General features: G+C 37.1%; 1 protein-coding gene across 2 annotated transcripts in view; it reads right to left on the bottom strand.

The window, feature by feature from the left end:
- dscaml1 (Down syndrome cell adhesion molecule like 1) overlaps window positions 1-22,351 on the bottom strand; it is a 131,698-nt gene extending 109,347 nt beyond the window's left edge. Inside the window, exons 1-3 of one of the 2 annotated variants that reach the window (XM_059514764.1) lie at window positions 22,060-22,351; window positions 7,688-8,008; window positions 1,322-1,468 (exon numbers count right to left, since the gene is read on the bottom strand). In XM_059514764.1, the coding sequence (XP_059370747.1) occupies window positions 1,322-1,468; window positions 7,688-8,008; window positions 22,060-22,309 (718 nt within the window). In that variant the 5' untranslated portion in view covers window positions 22,310-22,351. Of the gene's footprint in view, window positions 1-1,321; window positions 1,469-7,687; window positions 8,009-22,059 lie in introns of those variants that run through there. The other variant, XM_059514766.1, reaches the window with a different exon arrangement.
- Between the last annotated feature and the right edge of the window lie 2,540 nt (window positions 22,352-24,891).

Below are 24,891 nucleotides of genomic sequence, written 5' to 3'. Positions count from 1 at the left end.
CATTGCACTAAAACTTGCTCACATACAGTATAACCTAACTGCTTATAAATTTCATGTCATGCTATATTATTACCAAATCTTGGATTCAGTTTAGCAACTGGGTTCCTTTCCATTATATTGGGTTTGTAGATCAGTGATGCCTATGATCAATCAGTTCCAAAATGAAATACAAAAATCTGTGTTAACTGACAGAAAACAAGTTGACAAAAAGATTGAATCCAAGATTTGGTAATAATATAGAATAATGTTAGATTCACATGCAATTTTTTTAAGGCTGACATTTCTTTACTGGGATCACTAAATTAAATGATTTTCAGCACAACTAAGATCAAAACAAACACTGTTAATACCAAAAGAAAAGCTCATTTAAAAATCTAAATACATACTATAATTGTACATAAATTATACAAAAATAACACTACATTATAAGCACAAATCCTATCAATAAACCGTAATAGAACATAAAACCTAGCATGAAAAATAGCTAGGTTTTATGTTACAATCAGATCACATTTTTATGCAAAATGTGTTTATTCATAACTATGAACCAACATATGGTCCCAATCTTGTTAGATAGTGAGTCTTAGCTTAATTTAGGCTGAATTTGCAACCATATTAGTCATTCTCAGACAAATCTCCCTGGACATTACCCCATGAAAATCTTTGTGTAATGTTGTACGCATACCATGTTAGACAATATTGGGAATGAGTGAGAATCATCCATTCTGACAATACAGAGCACTACGTGTCTTGATTCAGCTCCATTTTGTTGAATTGTCCTTTTTTTGGTTTCTACTCCATCCAGACAAAATGGGAGATATTGAGAAAGGCCTAAATGAATTAGGACTGATAAACAGAGTTCTTTAAGACCATATTGAGAACATTAGGGTAAAAATAAAATCAAAGACAGGGGCTTTCATTTTCATTTTAACACAGATGAATATTCAATTAAAAAAAAAAAGCAATCTATTTCTATTTTGGATATTGGGCCTAATTCATTATGCAGCCAGTAAGAGGGTCACCAATCTGTCATGCATTAAATTCTACACAAATATAAACCATATGGAAATTAGCATTTTTAGCATTTTCTGTGCAGAATTGCTGGGGGTTGTGGGGGTGGGGGTCTCTGATCTTGTTGGGACTCCCAAATAACACCCATCATTTTTCACACTTTGAAACCAGAATGACCTTCCCACCCTTTGAATGACGGAGCAAATAAACTGCAAACTGCAGTTGCAACAAGGCTTACAGGTTTAGGATCTTAAAATGATTTCAAATCTGCGGTTACTGTAACAGCCCAACCATGCAAGGTATGTCTTACCTGGGACGATGGAGACAGTGTCCTTCTCCCAGGACACCACACTGACGTACTCCTGCACAGCAGAGGGGATGAGGCACTTGAAGACGGCCACGTTGCCCCGCATGGACCTTTGGTCCGCCACGCGAACTGTGTAAGGTTCCCTGAACACTGTTCATGATGAAGCAGAAGAAAAACAGAGGTTGGAATTTATTTATTACTTATTAAATAATTAAAAATATAAATATAAAGAATATATATACAAATATATAAATATATATATATATATATATATATATATATATATATATATATATATATATATATATATATATATATATATACATAAATATATATATATATATATATATATATATATATATATATATATATATATATATATATATATATATATACACATAAATATATATATATATATATATATATATATATATATATATATATATATATAAAGACTTGTTAAAAAGAAAAGAATCCTCTAACCAAGCATGAAAGTGAGATATATTTATAGTTTTATTTTATTTTATTTTATTTTATTTTATTTTATTCATCTAACGCAACATCACTAATCATATTAATGGCAGACCCAAGAGAAATGAATTTAAAATAATCATAATAATAATAACCAATGCTGTCAAACGATTAATCACGATTAATCACATCCAAAATAAAAGAGTTTGTTTACATGCTATATCTGTGTGTACTATGTATATTTATTATGTATATAAAAATAAACACCCAGGCATGTATATATTTAAGAAAAACATGTTATGTTTATATATTGAATATATTTATATATAATATAAATTATATGAATATAAATACATACATGTATTTATGAAAATACATGTAAATATTTCCAAAATATATACTGTATGTGTGTGTATTTATAAAAACATAATAAATACACACAGTACACACGTACATACGCATATGCTATGTAACAAAAACGTATGTATAATCACGATTAATCGCCTGACAGCACTAATAATAACACTTTAGTCAATTTTATACAATAGTTTAAATTAAATAAATTAAATACAACAACAACATGAAAAAAACAAATAATATTAATAGTTATATAAAATCTTTCAATTCACCATTATATATATATATATATATATATATATATATTTTTTTTTTTTTTTTTTATTATTATTTTATTTATTTATTTATTTTTTCAGAAGAGTGTACTTTTCTGTGAATCAAAAAATAAATAAATAAATAAATAAATAAACAAACAAACAGATCTGGGTCAAATGCATTAATTGTATTAAATATATCATTGGATTGTGAGATGGAAACTGGATTTATTTATTTATTTATTTTTTCATCAAGAGATGTTCAAGAGTTCTTTTAGCCTTTTTATAAATGAAATGCATGCAGACGGCGGTGAGTGGACGACACTGCACAGCCTCTGGAGCTGTCAGAAACATTTGCCCCCGCTAAAGGGACCCTTTCTGCACCTGACAACCGGAATCCGGACAAAAATCAATAGAAGAACACACAAAGCGAGCGGTGTACGAAGATGTTGTTTACGGGCGAGGAGATCCTCCTACGGTAAAGGGCGACAGGGGAGCGCAAGCAGATTAAAGGAGGCGCTGAATTTCATTTTAATTTCAGAGACTCAATTTGCTTTGTGTCTTTCATCAACATCTATTTACTTATGGATTTTAATTTCTCCCTCGTATCTTTGGGGAAGTAACGCAAGACGCAGAGCAAGGGCATCTCATTCACGAACATGACAGCGCAAATTTGATCACACAGTCGGGGGATGTTTTCAGAGAACTCTGTGGGTATTGCAATTGGATTCGTGGCCAATTCAACTACGCAGCTTTTTCAGCCCATCAAGAAAGAGACCAATCATAAAAATTCATGAAATGTGGCAATCACCCACAAACGCGCTCCGAGGCCACCCCCTCCTTTCTCGCTTTCACTCGCTACCTCTATTTCTATATATAATTAATGCCTGGCTTGCGGGTGAATTTCCTTGGTCATTAATAAAGGTTTCTGCCAGGTGCCAGTGTCACCCACAGCGAGGCGAATCAGTGTCCTTGTCTGATAGTTAAGTCATGAATCGTTGAGCCCAGTCATTATATTTCTTTCTTTCTCAATATTTAACTATGGTCTATGAAATTATGTAAATGAAAATTGCTTGAGTAAGTTAAAACAGGCTGTGTATATTTGCCCACTGTTAACTAACCAGCTTCTTACCGATGCAGATGAGATTTGAATCGATAGAACAAATCAATAGAACTCCCTATTACACTCAGGACTCCATAGTCTACAAATAATCATTTATTCAGTCATTGATTGACTGCGAGTCTCAGGCTTTATTGAATTTCTAAAGATAAACTAACTCAAAGCGGCCCTCTATTAGCTAGTTTTATTTTCGCCTCAACTCGGATTGTGCTAGACCTGGTTGTGGAATGCTGTTTTACAGCGGTGGAAGGAGCGTAAACAAGTGAAAACATCTCTAAGGCTTCAATAATGCATGTGTAAAATTCACAGACGAATTTGCAGACAACAATAGCAGATAGCATTTTTTATGGGCAAATGACTCTCCGTCTTCATGTGTGGCATCATTAGAATGTTACCGATGCCTGACTATACTCATCGGTTGCTTGGAAACGGACTGACACACGGGCTGGTGCTCTCTTTCTCCTTGTGCGCACACCATGAGTCCTGTATCACCATCGTTTAAATAATTAACTTGAGAGAAAGCAAATACCATATTTACTTATTCATGACGCAAGACGTATAAAAAAAGAGAAAAGCTCCAAATTGAATAAGAATTAGGTGGTGAAAGGTGCTCATTAATGTAATAGAGAAAAAAAATGAACATGACCTATCAGGAGGCAGGAAGCCTAAGAAACAAAGGGCTGAAAGAAAGGAAGAGCGAGCCTGTGTCACAGTGCACCTGCCACACATGTCACATGAGGTCTGTTTTTAACCCTTGAGATGACTTTAAACAAACTCAATACAGTAGGACAATCTCCATTAAACACGCTACTGAGTTTTTAGGATAAAAAATTTTCTGCATTTAACTTGACTGTATCCTCCTGTCAGTTACCTGCTTCCAACTAATAGACAGAAAGACAGTGAGACAGACAGACACACACACACACACACACACACACACACACACACACACACACACACACACACACACAGACAGACACACAGACAGAAAGACAGACAGACAGACAGACAGACAGACAGACAGACAGATAGATAGATAGATAGATAGATAGATAGATAGATAGATAGATAGATAGATAGATAGATAGATAGATAGATAGATAGATAGATAGATAGATAGCCTACCTATAGTATTCAAGAAACAGGGACACATACAATTGACATGCTAAGAGTTGAGCCACTGTAAAAGGCTAAATGAAAAATGAATAGTGAGTGCAAGGAGGAACACTCACACTCATATGAAGCCCTCATAGGGAGATTTTCATAAATGTAGAGCTATCCACACAGGTGCCCATGCTATTATTGGCACAGGATCAGCATGCAGGAGAGTGGGTGAGAAAAGAGGAGGAGGGAAAGAGAGAGAGAGAGAGAGATGCATGGGGGGGATGGTGTCATACAGTGAGCTGTCAGCTGTCATCATTCTCCAGTGCCACCTGAGACATTTAGCGCCACACCCTGCCCCTCCCCTCACCATATCCATGGTAACCCCTCAGTGCCAGGATCTGATTGGCTGGTAAGGGAGCCCCAGTGATGGGTTCCTCAGGGCTCTTTGTGGGTTGCTAGGTCCACTAGCAGTTTTGCTGCATCTCAGCACTTAATTGATTAATTAGTGTAATTATTTGAGGCGAAAGTCACCCCCGTCTCGTCGCCGGATGGTAGGTAATTCATTCCATCCTCTGAGACTTTAATGCTAATGCGGGTAAAGTGGAAAAAGTAGTATCGGCCGAACTAGCCTGGTTACAGTTGAAGAATCATTCAAGCGGACATTATTTATAAAGATGTTTGATCTGTGTTGCTTGATGGGGTTATTTCTGGGAAATTCAGAGTAAGTGAACGCGTACATGTGTGTGTTTGTGTGTGTGTGTGTGTTTGTGTGAGATGGGAAATCTAGCTTAGAGGACAGATGGAGACTGGGAGACAGGAGGGACACTGGCACTGCGCAGGCTGGCATAAGAGTGAGTGTGTGAGTGTAGGGTGGTGTATGGATATCCCTCGCTGTTGCTGAGCCCCACTCACGAGCGGTGACCTTGGCACCGAGTGGGAGGGTCAGTCAGCCAACTGTCTGTAGCGCCGTGTGTCCGTCTGTGCGCTGCTTTTTAAAGCAGCCAGGTCAACAGGCCGGCCACTGGGACATCCATTTGGCACTTACATTCTTATTTAGGTTAGCAATATGGCGGCCGCTACTTCTGCTGTCACTGCAGATGTTAAGTTAAGAACTCATGTTCCACCTGTAACGTCACGCGCGCCCTTCTGCCACAGTGCCTGCGTTGACTATGCTCTTTTCTCAGAGCATTATGGTCTGTTAATTGATGCTGATGAGAACTAAAGCCGTTGCAGTCTTTCAGGGTAAAAGTGTGCAGGGTCACACTTTATTTTGAGGTCCAATTCTCACTATTAACAAACCATTAACTATGACTTTTGCTTCAGTGAACTACTTATATATTCTGTTTATTAATAGTTAGTAAGGTAGTTGTGAAGTTGAGGTATTGGGCAGGATTAAGTATGTAGAATATGGTCATGCAGAGTATGTGCTTTATAAGTATAAACAACCAAAATGTCATTGATAGGCATGCTAATAAGCAACTAGTTCATAGTAAGAACTGGTCCCTATACTAAAGTATTACCATGTGCAGACTGTAGTAAGATATGCACGTTTAAATAATCAAGCGCCAATAAAAGGGCTGTAAATAAAAATGTATAAGGGTTTGCTATTCAATACACATCAAACTGTAAGAGAGATAATCAGACCATCACAGATATACTGTAAGTGTTGAGAATGATCCTAAAGAAAAACTAAGCTCAAAATTCCATGTGACACGTGGAATTTAAACGTACAAACTATGAGGAACATTGAAATATAATGAATAAAATCATGACATGGCTTCTTTTTCGCTGGGAAATGGAGATTTTATATAACAGTAAAAATAGAAAGTTTGTGGCCAGTAAGATTTTAGTGTTTTTAATAGAAGACTTTTATGTTCGTTTTGTGCATTTACAGCAGTACATTACCAGTAATAAATAAATGACAATATTTTAAAGCTTTATTACACTGTAAAATAACTTTATTTTAATATTTTAAAATAGAAAAAGTTGATAGAAAAAGTTGTGTTGCTTAATATTTCTATGATTTCCCCCCAGAATTATTTAATGAATAAAAAAAAACATAATTTATGTGAAATACAAACCTGTTCTGACATTATAAATGTCTTTATTGTCAAATTATTAATGTCAAAGTATTGATTTATTATATATTAATAAATGGATTAATATACATTTTATATTAATTAAAATATTAATATAAATGTATTAATTTCACTTGATAGTGTATATACTAAAACTAAACACAAAAAGGTAGTGTACATAAATATATTTATTTATATTTATATTCATATTTATTAAGAAAATGTATCAGTCCACCAGTTATTGACATAATTAAGGTTTTATATATAATGACTAACCAAGTTTTGCTTACACTGTAGATTTGTGGACAAATTCTCACTAGTAATTAACTATTAAGAACAACCTTTGCCTAAATGAACTTCTAATTGGCTGCTTATTAATAGTTAGTAAGATAGATGTTAAGTTTAGGTATTGGGTAGGGCTAAGCAATCTAAAATATGGTCTTACAGAATAAGGCATAAATGTGTGCTTTATAAGTATTAATACACAGTCAATATGCTATGAATATGCATGCTTATAAGCAACTACTTAATAGTGAGAATCGATCATGGCCTGTTCCTTGTAAGATCTGACAAAGAACGTTAGTGGTTGCCAACTAGGGCTGCACAATGTGTCGTTTAAGCATCGATATCGCGATGTACGAATCCACGATAGTCACATCGCAGGATGTGCGATGTAGGCTGTCGTAGTTGATCCGTTATCAACTAGGAGTCGCGCGCGGAGAGCGAGCGCGCGCGCGAGAGAGAGAGAGAGAGAGAGAGAGCGCGAGAGAGAGCATGAGAGTTAGTCACTTTGTTTGTAAGAAAAAATTAGATTAGATTTCATATCGCAATATATATCGCAGAAAAATTAAATATCGCAATGTCATTTTTTCCCAATATTGTGCAGCCCTATTGCCAACCCTGACGTTTACACACTGCACTACACCACCATATAAATACATTAAATATATGGATAGACAGACAGATGGATGGGATCATGTCTCACCTGCTTTGACACGGATGCTCGGGCTGCGGATCTTGCCGGCCTGGTTCTCGGCAGTGCAGAAGTAGTCATTATCATGAATGAAGCTGTTGAAGGCAGAGGGGGAGAAGGGGTAGAGCTGCAGCGTGCCGTTGGCGTGAACGTGGCGGATGTGTGGCACGTCATAGATGTCGTCGCCAGTGGCCAGGTACCAGCGGAGGACGGCATGGGGGGCGCCACCCGCAGGACAGGGCAGGGACACCCCCACTGAGCTGGAGAAGGTCACTCTCTGCAGGGAAGCATTCACAAAGTACAGCCGCGTCGAGACCACATCCTCGCTGTGCACTGGAAGAGAGAAAACATGGTCAGTTGTGAAGTGACAAAATAATTTTATTCTTCAAATCAACACCTGGACAGGTAAAGGGCCCAATGCATACTGGTACCTTTGAGTTACGGCACTTTGAAATCGTAATAGAAGCACTGCGTGTCATTCTGGCAAACTTCCACCTCGCATTCATGTCTGATAAAGTGCACGTCATGCTCTGATTGGATTATCCCAGAGACGTTCCCACTGGGTCAGCACAACTAAATTCAAATCAGTCACTGGATTGGAAAGATGATGTAACCAAAAATGGTCCTTTATCTTATTATTTGTCTGTAGTTTACCAAGTGAACAATCTATATGGGAAAGCTAGGTCAGCTTGTCACTACAGTAGCAAGTCACACATTTTTCCTAAAGCTGCAGTTACTTTAACGCACATCCGGTGTTTTAAGTTAGTTAGACATATCTTATGTCAACACTGCAACTGATGCTTAAAGGGTTAGTTCACCCAAATATTAAAATTATGTCATTAATGATGCACCCTCATGCCATTCCAAACCCGTAAGATCGCCGTTTATCTTCGGAACACAGTTTAAGATATTTTAGATTTAGTCCGAGAGCTCTCAGTCACTCCATTGAAAATGTAAGTATGGTATACTGTCCATGTCCTGAAAGGTAATAAAAACATCATCAAAGTAGTCCATGTGACATCAGAGGGTCAGTTAGAATTTGTTGAAGCATCAAAAATACATTTAGGTCCAAAAATAACAAAATTATTTGTTATGAGCACGACTGCTGTGACTGTTGATGTACGATGCTGCTGACGTGTTATCTTTGTTATTGGGCGCGCCAGAAAACACGTCAGCAGCGTCATATGTCTGCAGCGCCATGAACGCACTCACAACAGACCCGGAAGAGAAAACAATGCTGAATAAAGTCGTAATTTTTGGACCAAAATGTGCTTCAACAAATTCTAACTGACCCTCTGATGTCACATTGACTACTTTGATTATGTTTTTATTACCTTTTTGGAATATTCATGAACGATTTTTCCAGCTTATGAATGGCAAAAACATTGACACCCAATCAGAATCAATCCTTATATAATGATATTGAGAATTTAAAGTGGTAGATGAGTGTGTGTTCAGAATTGACAACAGACAATATTATATAGTAATCTTTATAGTTATTGTTGTTGGTGTAAACAGGCCTTTACAGTCTTTATAATCACATAATTTTTGCTTAAATAAAGTTATTTTTCTTCTTTTTTTTTCTTTTTTTTTGTAAGCCGACCAATCTGTATGTTGTAAAGAACAGTGCAATCCATTTGACGCAGAGTACTTACCCTCACAATCTTATTTTCATTCATGCCAAAAACTAAATATGGTGCTACCCTGACTAAGTTCTTTAGAATGATAAAAATGACTCTTTGTAAAACAGAAAATGCTGCAATTTCCAAAATAGCAAACACAGAAGTAAATGAACAAAGCCAGATGCAAGAATCAGCGAGGCTTCCAAACAAAAGCCAACTTTGTCCACAGCAAGAGTGGATATTCCATTCACATCTTTCCTATGTATGTTCTTGGCAGATGCTTCCTTACCAAAGCGACTTATCCAACCTTAACCCAAATGACAGCTATAACAGCACAGTTGTAGGGCAAGCATTAAAGAATATCACTAATCTAATATGTGTGCGGTGTGAGCCGTGCTGAATGCTGCCATCTGATAGGAGAATAAATAGGTCATAGAAACTCCTCTATGTATCTATAAACCTCTTTGACAGCTAATGTGGATCAGACAATCATTCGCTCTTGGTGTATTACCATAACCGGACTACAATGAGAAAAGAGGAAAAAAAGTGGCGGTTTGCGTAAATTAACATGCTTGCTAATTTAGCACCATGGCTAATTATGTCCTTTAAAGGCGGCGTTTTAGCGATTTACCATCCTGGCATCTCTATTATCTGCTGGCTCTATTACGGATTACATGGTTCGGGTGGGATGGCTCTGAATCTTTTTGTATTCAGAGAATTGCTTAGCTCAGCTCTGGCTCCAAGCCAAGGGAGACACAAGCCCAAAGCAAGATAATTTTCTTCTAAGGCAATTAGATTCAATTAATGCCCCCCACCAGGTTTATGTCAACAATGCCTGGATTAACCCCCATTCTTGTGATTCTTATTGTGTTTGAAAGAATAATGGTGACATGCTACCTTGGCATTAAAATCAATGGGGTACCTATAAGCTTCTGCATACTGAACAGACAGCATCTCAGTATATAAAAATAAATATGAAATTGGAATTCCTACCCAATAACTCTAAATACTAAAGGAACAGTTCACTTAAAAATGAAAATGCAGCTCGTTTTATTGCAATGAAAGTTCAATGTTCTCAAGATATTATATTCCTTTAATGACTATAATAATGTTAATTCTACTTTTGACAGTTGTAGGCTACTCCGTTTAAAGTCTTACAAAGGACAATAATAATGTTTATTTAATGAGGAAAAAAATCAAATGTTTAATGAGGAAAAAAATCAAATGTTAGCAAAATGTAAAATGTAAAAACATGCAAAACATAGAATAAAAACCATGAAAAAAAAAGTTATGTTAGAAAATTCAAAGGCTGAGATTAGAGCTAAAGGTTTTATTGGGTAAGATGGGGGTTTGGATTCTTTCTCTCTACATCCATCACTCTCTCTCCCTCTCTTTTTATATTCCCATAGAACATGAAGGGATATGTTATGTGATTGGAATTTGTACGCCAGACGCAGAGAGTTAAATCCATATAATCTTCTTTCACATTTAACACACACAGAGCCTTCCTGGCCTGGTAATCGCAGCACGGTGGAGGGCCTCTATCACTTCCCCTCTCACTCTGCCTGTGAGGAGGGCAGATTATGGAGGTGGGTGCGAGCCAGGGGGCAAGAATACAGACAGAACCAGGTTTAGAGTGTGCAAAGTGGTAGGTTAAATGTGGGGGGTACGGGGATGGGTGGATTGGGGCTGATGGGAATGGATGGGATGTGCTATCAAGAGTCACAAGTTGAATAGGAATGAAATAAAATGCTTTTCATTGTTAACACTTTGCATGAAAGGCTTAGAACAACGTCTAGACTGGCAGTTTTCAACCTTTGTTACTCCAAAGTCCCCTACAGTCAAGGTTATTCTTTAAAAAGATGAATACTGGGATCATAACACCTAGTCATATTATGCCAAAAAAAAGAAAGAACGAAATCAGTCTAGTAAATAAATAAATAATGGCAAGAACTAGCATTTAAATTATTAATAAATAAAAAATAATTATTTGTTAATTAAATGTATTTATTTATGTTAACCCCTTGAAAGTTTACTGAGGCCCCATACTGGGCTATGAAAAACCCCCTGTTGATAACTCTGTTGTGAATGTGAGGTTGGCTTTCAGTGCAGTTCCACAGTTGTACTGACAAATCTAGGTTTTGAAGCAAATGTTTGACCCGGGCTTTTGTGTAAAGAACCTCTGGGATCCAGCATTAGAGTTAAACAGCAAAGATTCCTGACATGCTCAAAATGGAGCAGTCCCTGGCTGCCGTCAGCCTTAAGTGCTATTTGGGACGAGAGCAGAGTGCACTCTATCCTGGTTTCTAAGCTGTGTCAAATATAATTCCGAGAGCCCTTTTCAGGACCATGGACAGTGACTGAATGGTCCCTAAACACATTTCAGCACTATAGACAGTGCCAATATCCTCCTTTCCACAAAAATGCAACTTATAAATAAACTTAAAATAAGCATATAAAAACATCTGTTAATTTTTCAAGAGCTCCTTTTAAGAATATATATATATATATATATATATTTATATATATATATGAAAAACTAAAACAAACATATCTCTCTTATTATTGGACAAACAACAACAAACGCCACCCCGCTCGTGGCAAAAACAAATATAGACAACAGCGGAAACCCTGCGTGACAAAACATCAGTTCACAGTAGATCTGAACAAAACACAGCAACACTGGGAAATATGGTCATGGTCTTATTGAAATGGGATGAAAAACAGGTCAACTGGTTAGTCTCCCTGCCCCCCAACCCTTTTTGCCTTTGCAGATTATAGCCTAAAGCATAAACCCCCATAATAAAGATTGCAATATATATAATCTCACAGCGGGGTTCTGGGTAAGGGGCTGCGGATCCAAAAGGGACAGCCTGGGGATATCGCCCCCACAGTCTGGGTGATGGTGGTTGGGAGAATCTGAGGTAAGGAGGGGGAAAAAGAAAAGCTTGAGCCCGACAGCTGCAGTTTGTACTCCACACCAACAGGTGCCACTATTGGGAGGCTAATAGGAAAGTGCTCTCATTCTCAGTTCTGGGCTACCCAGGACCTCTGGTCATAGGATCATAAAACTTTCTGAGCCAATACCCTGCGCTGTAAATGGGATGTCATTGATTACCCTAAAGGAGTGGTCACATTTACAAATGCTCTGTGAAACTTTTGTGAGAAAATTCCAATCATTTCAATAGGAATCATTGTGATCGTGAGTTTTGTGTAAGTGCAAAAAAAGTTCTCCATGCAGATTTTACTCAAGTTGGTCACATGAATTTGCCACGCAAATATATATATTTATATATATATATATATATATTTTTTTTTTAACAGCAAAATATACAGTTTGTTGATATGACATGCAGAAAAAAGAAAGAAAAAAAAAATATTCTATTCTATTATTTTCATACTTGCTGAAAGTGATCACTGAAAAATAGTTTGACCAATAGCGTGCAGGCATTGTACATAATGTGTCATTCTTGGTGTACAAAAAGGTAGGATTTACAGAAACCAGAAAAAGAAATACAAATACGTAAATATAATCTAGAGAACTTCAATAGGAAAAAAAAAGCAAAAACCAGGACACTATAGGCAATTTATTAATCACAGCCAGGACATGTCCAGTTAAAAAGATGATGTATGGTCACCCTAAACAATGTGGTCAATGAAAATTAATTTAGAGTAAATATATTTGTTGATACTATGCATGAAAAAAAATGGAATACATCAGCTGCAGTATCCATACAAACTATGCAAAAATGGTTGACCTCTATGTCCTAGGACTTCATATGTCCATGGAAAATTGTTGAGACATTTAGGGTAGATGTTAAGTAATTTAGTGGGGTCTTAAGGAGGTAAAAAAATAAAGGGCAATGGGATAACCCAATTTCTTCTCTCTTTGTTCTGAGATGACTTCAGTGTGAGGGCTAACGAAGCCCTGCAGCTCCTTGCCATTCTCGTTGCCATATGCCAAACGAGGGAAAGGGCTGGGAATGCTCCATTAATGATGCCAGTTTTCCCTATCTATCTGTCTAACTCTCAAGATGGACGCGTTATTCTCCACCCACTTCCTCGAACAAAAAAAAAAAAATCCTGCTCAAAAATGACTTTGCTCATCATTTCTTGTTTTACCATCTTTCTCGCCATCTCTCCCTGCTAATCGCCTTCTATTTTCCTCTTTCCCATCTTTCTCTTTATGCAATCCTTCTTCTTGCACATTTGCACAACATATACATACATACATACATATATTTTTTTTATTCGGTCACTATGGAAATAGCATTTGAATATGTATTGCAGACAGCCTATTGCCAATGGTGAGCCACTATGCATAATGCAGCTCTCTCAGACGCTCATCTGCATTTGCTTAGACACACACTCTCTCTCGCATGCACACGCAATAGATCTTCACACCCTGTCCTCAAAGAAATCTATATACAATCTCTCTTTCGATCACTGTGTCTCACCTACTAAGCATGTCTGAATACAGACGCATATTTTTGGAGTGCGCAACTGTTCGACAACAACACAATTCAACCATCCATTTGCCTCCGAGCCTTCCAATTAATTTATTCGCAGATTGTTCAAGGGCCATTTCCGCTGTCAAGCCTGTCTGCATCGCGCTACAACGCCGCATATATATATTTTTAACAGCTTCCAGTGTCACAATGTTTTTTTAACCTTTTAAAATGACTCATGAGATTAAGAGAGAGAGGGGCTGACTTTCTTCCTCCTTTGTTTTGTATACCTTTCATCAGACAAGCCACTTATCAAACTGATAATCATTTATGCACGGTGCAGTCAAGGAAAAATCAATACTACAGGTGTTGAGTAACTTCCAGCTGAATCTAAAGTCAGCTGTGCACTTATAAATGGGTTTATGATAGCAAGAATGAGGTGTGTGCATGTTGGACATTTCTTCATAGCTAGGCTGAGGAGGACACATGTACACTAGTGTTTAGATTACATTTGTTCTGCTATATTAGAGTAAATCTTGCCTGCCACTGTTGTCCCTGTGATTGTTCAGTGCCTTGCGTGAGTGAGCTTGAGTGGATTGGAAACCAGTCACATGTAACCTCCTACATTTGTATGGCAATCTCTTTGAGAAGAGAGTGACAGAAAAGTGGTAGAGTAGAAGAGGTATATATCTATACGTTTGGTGATATAATTAGCATTTTGCATATATCTAATGAATCAGATATATGACCCTGGACCACAAAACCAGTCATACGGGTCAATTTCTGGAAATTGAGATGTATATATCATCTGAAAGCTGAATAAACAAGCTTTCCTTTAAGGTATCTAAATAATGAGAAAATCACCTTTAAATTTGTCCTAATGAAGTTCTTAGCAATGCATATTACTAATCAAAAATTAGGTTTTGACATATTTATGGTAAGACATTTACAAATTATCTTTATGGAACATGATCTTCACTTAACATCCTAATGATTTTTGGCATAAAAGAAAAATCTATAATTTTGACCCATACCGTGTTTTTTTCTTTTTTGGATATTGCTAAAAAATATACCTCAGTGACTGGATTTGTGGTCCAGGGTCACATAGATGATCATGTAAGAGCATGAGGTTGATAAATGCAGTTCGAAATGCATTTGGGGTTGGATTTTGAAATGGGTAAGGGTTTTCTACCCCTATATTTTCAGGTTACTGCAGCGTCAGGGAAAAAGTTATTTATTTATTTATTTATTTTTTTAAATCTGCATTTGCAGAGGTCACTCAGACTTCAAAGGATGATTTTGGAGGTTGAGAGTTTCAGTCCTCTCAATGCATTTTTTAAAAGAGTTAATAAAATGTGAATCTTACCAAATCTCCCATGTTTTGGGTAGTTTATAGACTGTAGTTTAAACACTTTATAAACGGCTCCTCTTCTGGCCACCCTTTACCTTAAGTAAAATGCAAGTATATCATTTTCTGCAACAGGAGCTACATGAATCTGAACTTCTGTTGTTCCTGTTATTGGAGCAATTGGTTGGAAGCTAATAGGTTAAACATGAAACCATAGAGGAATTCACGAAAATGTCATGAAGAATGTAACTATCAGAGATAAGCATGTCTACACATGATTTACTAAGTACAGTGTGGAAAATGGGGAGTGTTGTAACACAAGGCGAGTAAGTTTAACCAATTGTGATTGTGAATTGTGTGTGGGTCAAAATTATAGATTTTTCTTTTATGCCAAAAATCATAGATATTTAGTAAATTTCCTACCGTAACAAAACTTTTTCTTTTCGTGTTATTTATTTATTTTTTTTATTTTTTTGCACCCTCAGATTACAGATATTTAAATAGTTGTGTCTTGGCCAAACATTGTCCTATCAAACCACAAATCAATAGAAAGCTTATTTATTCTGCTTTCAGGTGATGTATAAATCTCAATTTATACAAAAATAAATAAATACATGACCCTTATGACCCTTTTTTTGTGTGTGTGTGTGTGTGTGTGTGTGAGAGAGAGAGAGAGAGAGAGAGAGAGAGAGACTGTGTGTGAGTGATTCTATTTGTTATATTTAAATCTATGATAAAATATATTGCCAGTTGTTGTTTCCCAGTGCACATTTGTTCGCAAAGGAACGCGGCAAAGCGCTAGAGCAACGTGCTGTTGCTATGGTTACCTCCTGAGGCTACTGCTGTTCGTGAGTAATTGTAGATAACTTTTGAGGTTAATTGAAACAATATATATATACAACCCGAATTCCGGAAAAGTTGGGACGTTTTTTAAATTTTAATAAAATGAAAACTAAAAGACTTTCAAATCACATGAGCCAATATTTTATTCACAATAGAACATAGATAACGTAGCAAATGTTTAAACTGAGAAAGTTTACAATTTTATGCACAAAATGAGCTCATTTCAATTTTGATTTCTGCTACAGGTCTCAAAATAGTTGGGACGGGGCATGTTTACCATGGTGTAGCATCTCCTTTTCGTTTCAAAACAGTTTGAAGACGTCTGGGCATTGAGGCTATGAGTTTCTGGAGTTTTGCTGTTGGAATTTGGTCCCATTCTTGCCTTATATAGATTTCCAGCTGCTGAAGAGTTTGTGGTCGTCTTTGACATATTTTTCGTTTAATGATGCGCCAAATGTTCTCTATAGGTGAAAGATCTGGACTGCAGGCAGGCCAGGTTAGCACCCAGACTCTTCTACGACGAAGCCATGCTGTTGTTATAGCTGCAGTATGTGGTTTTGCATTGTCCTGCTGAAATAAACAAGGCCTTCCCTGAAATAGACGTTGTTTGGAGGGAAGCATATGTTGCTCTAAAACCTTTATATACCTTTCAGCATTCACAGAGCCTTCCAAAACATGCAAGCTGCCCATACCGTATGCACTTATGCACCCCCATACCATCAGAGATGCTGGCTTTTGAACTGAACGCTGATAACATGCTGGAAGGTCTCCCTCCTCTTTAGCCCGGAGGACACGGCGTCCGTGATTTCCAACAAGAATGTCAAATTTGGACTCGTCTGACCATAAAACACTATTCCACTTTGAAATAGTCCATTTTAAATGAGCCTTGGCCCACAGGACACGACGGCGCTTCTGGACCATGTTCACATATGGCTTCCTTTTTGCATGATAGAGCTTTAGTTGGCATCTGCTGATGGCACGGCGGATTGTGTTTACCGACAGTGGTTTCTGAAAGTATTCCTGGGCCCATTTAGTAATGTCATTGACACAATCATGCCGATGAGTGATGCAGTGTCGTCTGAGAGCCCGAAGACCACGGGCATCCAATAAAGGTCTCCGGCCTTGTCCCTTACGCACAGAGATTTCTCCAGTTTCTCTGAATCTTTTGATGATGTTATGCACTGTAGATGATGAGATTTGCAAAGCCTTTGCAATTTGACGTTGAGGAACATTGTTTTTTAAGTTTTCCACAATTTTTTTACGCAGTCTTTCACAGATTGGAGAGCCTCTGCCCATCTTTACTTCTGAGAGACTCTGCTTCTCTAAGACAAAGCTTTTATAGCTAATCATGTTACAGACCTGATATCAATTAACTTAATTAATAACTAGATGTTCTCCCAGCTGAATCTTTTCAAAACTGCTTGCTTTTTTAGCCATTTGTTGCCCCCGTGCCAACTTTTTTGAGACCTGTAGCAGGCATTAAATTTTAAATGAGCTAATTAAGTGGATAAAAGTGTAAAATTTCTCAGTTTAAACATTTGCTACGTTATCTATGTTCTATTGTGAATAAAATATTGGCTCATGTGATTTGAAATTCCTTTAGTTTTCATTTTATTAAAATTTAAAAAACGTCCCAACTTTTCCGGAATTCGGGTTGTATATATATATATATATATATATATATATATATATATATATATATATATATATATATATTTATATATTTATATATATATATATATATATATATATATATATATATATATATATATATATATATATATATATATATATATATATATATATACACACACACACACACACACACACACACACACACAAAAGAAGAGACCTCCATCCCTGATTGATTAGATATTGATTGGAGGATTCATGCTTTAAGTCAAATCCAGATTCGCACCCTGACACTGGATCTTACAGTATTCTCAGTCTCCAGATCGGTTGCCTTGCGCATGGTGTCCGATTGGTTGGTCAAGTGGCCCCGACGCGCCGCGTGCAGCAGGTGCTCCGGAGGCGAGGAGTGTTTGCTCGTGCGCTTAACTCACCGGCACACGAGCTCTGAAAGGAGAACAGCGGTCACCTGTCGAAGCGGAACGCCAGAGTGACACGTAGAGTTTTATTTTGACCGCACTTCAGCTGAAATGGCAGGTGGAGCGGCGGGGTGTGATTTTAGGCGGAGGGGAAAAAAAATAGCTCGGCGCTTAACCCAGTAAATCTCGACAGTTACATTTGTGGCGCCAATTTTCTTCGGCGTTTTGAAGGGTCTGAGAGTGATGTATTTTACACAGAGTTCAGACTGTCTAGAGTTTATATTGATAGTTTGCATGTCTGGTGTAAGCAGTCACAGAGCTGTTTAATTCCATAAAAGAAAGGCATGTAAAACATGCCACAATAAGCATACAGCTAAAAGCTTATATTTAATACATAGAGTCTATTATTAAAAACAAAAGAATTAAAAATAATAATAATAATAAATAAAAATAAATAATCGTTGATTATCATGTCTTCCCCCCACATTTCCCTATGATACATATTTGCATATATAATCGTGATTCGCGACTTACTATTTTTTTTTACTTTCTTGAGCAACAAAGCAATGTTTTGATGTTTCCCACGGGCACGGGAAAGAAACTCATACTTTGTGAAACTTTTCTAAATCTTTTTTTTTTTTAAGTACCCTATATTTGTCTATTAAATGCGCTCCGTGAAATGTTTTAGATAGGAACAGTTTGGGTTTTAAAAATCAATTCAGCACAGTCATAATTCGTGGGAGAAAAAAAAAAGAAAGAAAAGAAAAAAAGAAAAACAACTGATGCGACAAACCTGTTTAGTCGAAACCATCTCATTCTCAAGTAGACGTAAAGTTCAAGGACATATTACTACAGTTTATGAGAGTAACGTGTGTTTATCACTGTGACTCATGCTGCTGTCACACAATGCTTTGCTTTTTATTTTTATACAGGACATATCGTATTATAATGAACGCAACGTGTCTCTCGGCAAATAACATAAAAAAAAATAGAAAAAGAGGGAAACAGGTGCAGGCCTCTATGACGAGTACTATACCGAAACAGAGAGATAGACAGATCCACGGAGAGAGAGAGAGAGAGAGAGAGAGAGAGAGACAGAGAGAGAGAGACAGAGAGAGAGAAATGGAGTCCTTATGGCCAATGACCTGATTTACTTTTGGATGGGGGATGCGGCAGATCTCCTACTAATTGCGCAGCTGGGAAGAACAGGGGGGAGAAAGGAAACCGATTTTGCATATTTCTATGAGGGGGAGACCGGGTGGGATAGAGGTGTCCTGATGTGAGGCGCAGGTTTGACATTGCGAGCAGTTTGGAGGTGAAAACGCATGAAAGTGGGCACTTATTTATTATTATTATTATTTTTTATGTTCACATATTTCTGTTATTGATGATGTTAGACATACATAATTAATTAATAATAATAATAATAATAATAATAATTATTATTATTATTATTATTATTATTATTATTATATCTCAGTCTAAAAAGGTCTGACGTGGCAAGCTCCTTTCAATCACATTTTAATTTAGGCAAATGTTCAGAAATTCGGATCAGACCGGATAATATCGCAGCCACCACACAAATTTGACGACCTGACGATTGTTGATCCTTAAAATAAATACTGGACAGACACAGATACACACACACTGCCCACAGCCCTTTTATTCATTATTCAATATCCTATGAAGCAAATCTGGCATAAATACAATTGATAAAATTAAACAAATAATTGTTAAAATGTTTTGTTTGATATTCTAAACAGATTTGAGATCTATCACTCTGAGGGTACACACCATCTGGTTAATAACATCAATTAATTAAACTATATATATATATTCCATATTTCACTTAAAGCCAACACGATAAAAAAACGAATAAACTATGTCATTATTAATCAATTTAATAAAAATAGCTATTTGCTATTATTGTTTTATTGTTAATAATAATAATAATAATAATAATAATAATAATAATAATAATAATAATAATTATTATTATTATTATTATTATTATTATTAATCAAATTATAACTCCCATGCAAATAACAATGGAAATTTCCACAAACAATACTGCAGCATCCATCGGTGCCTTTTTCCATTTCATTTACTTGCATTTCCATAAAAAGACAAGCTGACCCTCGAGACTGCAGTTTACCCTGGATCCGGTTTCCCAGACCGGGGTTCAGGTGTGAAGACAGGGGGGTAATATGCTAAAACTTGCCCGGGTCACGATGATGCATAATACTTCAATTAAAATGACTGATAATTCCTAACCAAAAACGACTAAAATGTGTTTTTATGACAACATACAATTATTTCGGGAAATGTGGGGGGGGGTGTAATATTTATTTTTATATATATTTTTTTTTAATGGGAAATGTTTCTACATTCCTTGAAAGTGGAAAAGATGGAGGCGCGGCCCTCTCGGAAAAAATACGCAGTCCTAATGCATATGCATGTATGATAATTGATGTGCGTTTTACATCTCCTATCGACCGTGTCATCAGGTCTCAAGATACAAGATAAGAAATATATTGTGAAAATTAAAGAAAACACATCATGAACTATGAGCACTAGAAAATAAAAAGAAAACATCGCAAAAAATTTCAAAAGATAAGTTTGTTTGCGAGCTCCGTATCCCGTTTTTTACGCACTTTACGCCCTACTGCGCCCTTCCTCCCCCATACAAGAACACACACAAACATACACAAACACACATTAATACACACCACAGTTCTCTTTCACAAACCCTCTCTCTCTCACACACTAGGAGAGAAAGAATAATTATATATATATATATATATATATATATATATATATATATATATATATATATATATATATATATATATATACACACACACCTTCTCAATTCTAAAGCATCTATACTCAAGCACTGTAAAACCAGGCAAATCGTTTACATTTGAACTGTCTGTGGGTAAATAAATATGATATCCATACTTGACAAAATATATCAGATAAAGGAAACTTCAAAATAAGCACACACGTTTGAAAAGTGGTTTCATCCAGAATTATTCTGTGAGATAATTTTAGGAAAACAACATATGAGCAAGAACTGAAAGCATATCTCCAAGGCTGGAGGGTGAGAGAAGGAGGGGTATATATGCTGTGAGGAGTCAAAAACAAAATTGTTGAGGAGACACCATGACAAAAAATGATGCGTAAAACTAACAGAATGAGCAAATAAATAACCTTATTTATGATTACAATAAACCACATCTTCGTTTTGCATTTATACAAATTCAAATGTGCCTTATCAAACCCACCATCAGCACAGACAAACCGGGAATTTGTTGGCATAGAAAATGGAGGACCACTAATTGCACCAGTGCTAATTGGAAATGAAGCTGCATATGCCATTCTATTTTGTCACAAGATCTATGCAGATATATTCATCCTCTACCACAAAAAAAAAAAAAAAACATGCATTTTTATTACAAAATACCTTTTATTATTTTCCCTAAAGGCATACAGCTTACTTTAAACAGCGAACAGACATATTCAAATCCTAGGAAATGTACATTATTTTTCGAGCCCAGTAAAAAAGAACACCAAGCGCAAACAAATTCACACCTCACTGACCAACTCTACTTTTCCCAGCCAGCAAAGTACAGAAGGCCAAAAGTGTAAGGTAAATGCACACGACCGACGCAAAATCTGATCCCGTTCTACATATTCATAACTCAACAGCATATTCATATCTTGCATACAAATCATGATATCTCCACCATCTTTGCGCACGGGAACATGCAGATCCTAGAGCCTCATAATCTCCTTTTCGTGGTTAATCGCTGACTAGAAAAATCATCTTTTCACATTTTAAGCAACTAAAAACATTTTTGAACGAAGTTGTATAAGTTTCGGAGCGAAAGAAACTTATTGAAATCCAGATATGTGAGCGCGCAATAAAATAACGCTGAATATCTACTCAATAAACTTTACAGCGAGATTTTTTTTTCACACACATTTCCACTTAATTTAATTTAATAAATCGTGACGTTTATTTCAACATTGTTATAAGTAAAAAGCAGCAAAAGATAAACTGACCACATACCTTCTTGAAAAGAATACAGCAGGAGTAAAGTTACCAGCCACATGCCATAAATAGCAGGTATATTTCTCAGGAATGTTTTGCAATCCCGACGTGTGCACTGTGCAGTATTCGGCCAGGCGAGGCTCCGTGCAGGAGTGGTGACGATGCTCCCCGGCGATCTCTCCAGCCCTAGTCCCGGACTCGCCAGCGCCGAGAAGCGGGGAAGACTCTGGTCCCGCCTCTCGTACCCTCCCCTCCGCGGGACCGTCATCCGAGCGGCCCCTCCTTCGGTAGTCTAATGGTAAGGCGAGATGGAGAGGTGCTGGTGCGGGGCCAGAGAGAGACGCGGCGAGGACGGCGCGCGGAGTTTTGTTGGTGGGGGTGGGTTGAGTGCATCAGGGAGGACAGGACTTAACATGTTGTTGTTGTTGTTGTGAGGGGTCCACGTGGCTGGAGACAGCAGGGGCATTCTGTGGCACTCAGTGTTACCATAGCGCACCTGGGAACTTAATGGCTGCTTTTTACGCACGGCGGATCACTTTTCGCAATGACAACGGCTTACCTTTTACCGCCAGAAATCGTGCATTGATGCAACTCTGCCGTCAAAAACTGTTTAAATATTGTCCGTTCACCCAGTGTGATCTTTTGGCTGGTTTTAGCCACTTTTCAACAGACCCGGACGAAAAAGTCCAGACTGGGAGACCACCTTAAACCATTTAAGACCCGCGGATCATCTGTAAGATGTTTTAAAGTTCGCGTTCGTTATTTTATGCCACTGCTCAGTGAGTGACACGCGTGCGTCCTTAGAGACTCTGCACGAGACCCTGTCACGGTCTCTCAATGCGTTAATGTATGCGAATGAGAGAGAACGCGTGCTTTAGAGGTGCACCGAGGAATGTTTGAATCGCCGGCATTGTTCAGTGCTCAAAATGAGAGGAATGACATCTGAGGGGCGTATCGTGTATTGTCTCGAGTAGAGAAAAACGCTCACAGACCACCCCGGCTTTCTCGGTCTGGTGACTATAGTGTCTTTCTACACCACCCAAGTTTGCAAAAAGAAATATTTATATGAACAGATTTAATTAAACAACGGAAATTGTAATTGGACAGCATTGTTAATCCCTTATAATTCAGATTAATCAAAACTGTATTGCATTTGACAGTTTTTGTATGTTGAAATTGGCAAACCCTTCATCTTAAAAGGAAGAAAGCAGTCTGATGGATTTCTATGGATTGTTTTGACAATGATACGTAACAATGCCAGAGTACATGTCTGGGTGTAAAATTACAGTATGGCACACTATCCCCAGGGCAACTTAAGAAATGAAAACAATGTGTAGAGTGATCGTATGCTACCAGTGGTTACAGTGTTTGGCTTGATGGTTCCGCTCCAGCGCTCTCTGGCTTCACACACCCACATCCACTTCGGGTAATTATTGAACTGTAACGTGCTGTACTGCTATTGATTACAGGCTATATGCAGCCCTGTTAGAGAATCAACCGATACAGAAATCCATCACACTGACATGTGATTCTACACATAAAGACAGCGATGCATCCTTACCCAGCCCCTGGTCAGTCCGTAACAGAACAGTTCATCTAATGTCATTTCATCCGTTTTTTTTTCAGATCATATAAATGGAATAATCATTAGTGAAAATATGTTGTCATAGCGGAACATTTCATCCTGGAATTAAGTGAACAAGGCAAGGGTATATCAAATGTAGATTAAGACTACTCTGCTAAAACTCTAGGTAACTTATGTTTGCCCACAGAAATTCTTTCTACAAAATCGGAACATTTACAAAGTTGCATATTTTGGTTTATTTCATTACGTTTTCAACTAAAAGTATGAGTTATTTTAAGTTAAGTTTAACACGTTTGGCAGTTTTTATTTTTTATGGGCTAGTCAATTCTATCACCTGATGACTATGCTATACCATAAAGTAACTTTGCAGGCCAAAAAAAAAAAAAAAAAAAAAGGAAATGCTGAAATTGTACTTTTTAGGAGTAGAACTACACCTTCAAAGAGTTCACATTAGTACCTTGATCATACTTTGAAGTAATACAGTGTTTTTTTAGGTTAAATGAGGCGCTAATGTGTACCTTTGAGGGTAATGCCCCAACAAGCTTAAGGTACAATTTTTGCAAGTGTTTTTATTTTTAATTTTTTCTGAGAGTGATGTGGCCACAACAAGGATTGTTGTTCTCACTTGATAACTACCCAAGCTCTGGGTTGGGTTAAGCTTAAAGGGTTAGTTCACCCAAATATTAAAATTATGTCATTAATGACTCACCCTCATGTCGTTCCAAACTCGTGAGACCTCCGTTCATCTTCGGAACACAGTTTAGGATATTTTGGATTTAGTCCGAGAGCTTTCTGTCCCTCCATTGAAACTGTGTGCACGGTATACTGTCCATGTCCAGAAAGGTAAGAAAAACATCTTCAATGATGAGTCAATCTTTCGTTCGTTATCTGGCTTGGCTCGGTGTTCATCTTCAGTTCTCTCTTCACAGCAGTTCAGTCAGTGTACAGAGTACATGAATTACTCCGGGATATTGGTTTGTTTTAACTCAGAGGGAGTGTCAGCCACGTTAAAAAAGTTAACAGCTTAAGTCATTTGTGGATTAATGCGTATTGGAGATGTGAACCGTTTCAAACGATTCAGTTCGATTTGGTGAACTGGTTTAAGAAGATCCGGTTACATCGAATGATTAGTTCGTGAACTGGATATCACTACACTGCAGTGAACGTGCTCACAACAGATCAAAAAGATAAGACAATGCTGAATAAAGTCGTAGTTTTTGCTATTTTTGGACCAAAATGTATTTTCGATGCTTCAAAAAATTCTA

Source organism: Carassius carassius, chromosome 28 (assembly GCF_963082965.1).
Source record: "Carassius carassius chromosome 28, fCarCar2.1, whole genome shotgun sequence".
Classification (NCBI taxonomy): Eukaryota; Metazoa; Chordata; class Actinopteri; order Cypriniformes; family Cyprinidae; genus Carassius; species Carassius carassius.
The sequence above is the reverse complement of the archived record's forward strand: the minus strand, read 5'-3'. Positions and strand labels throughout refer to the sequence as shown.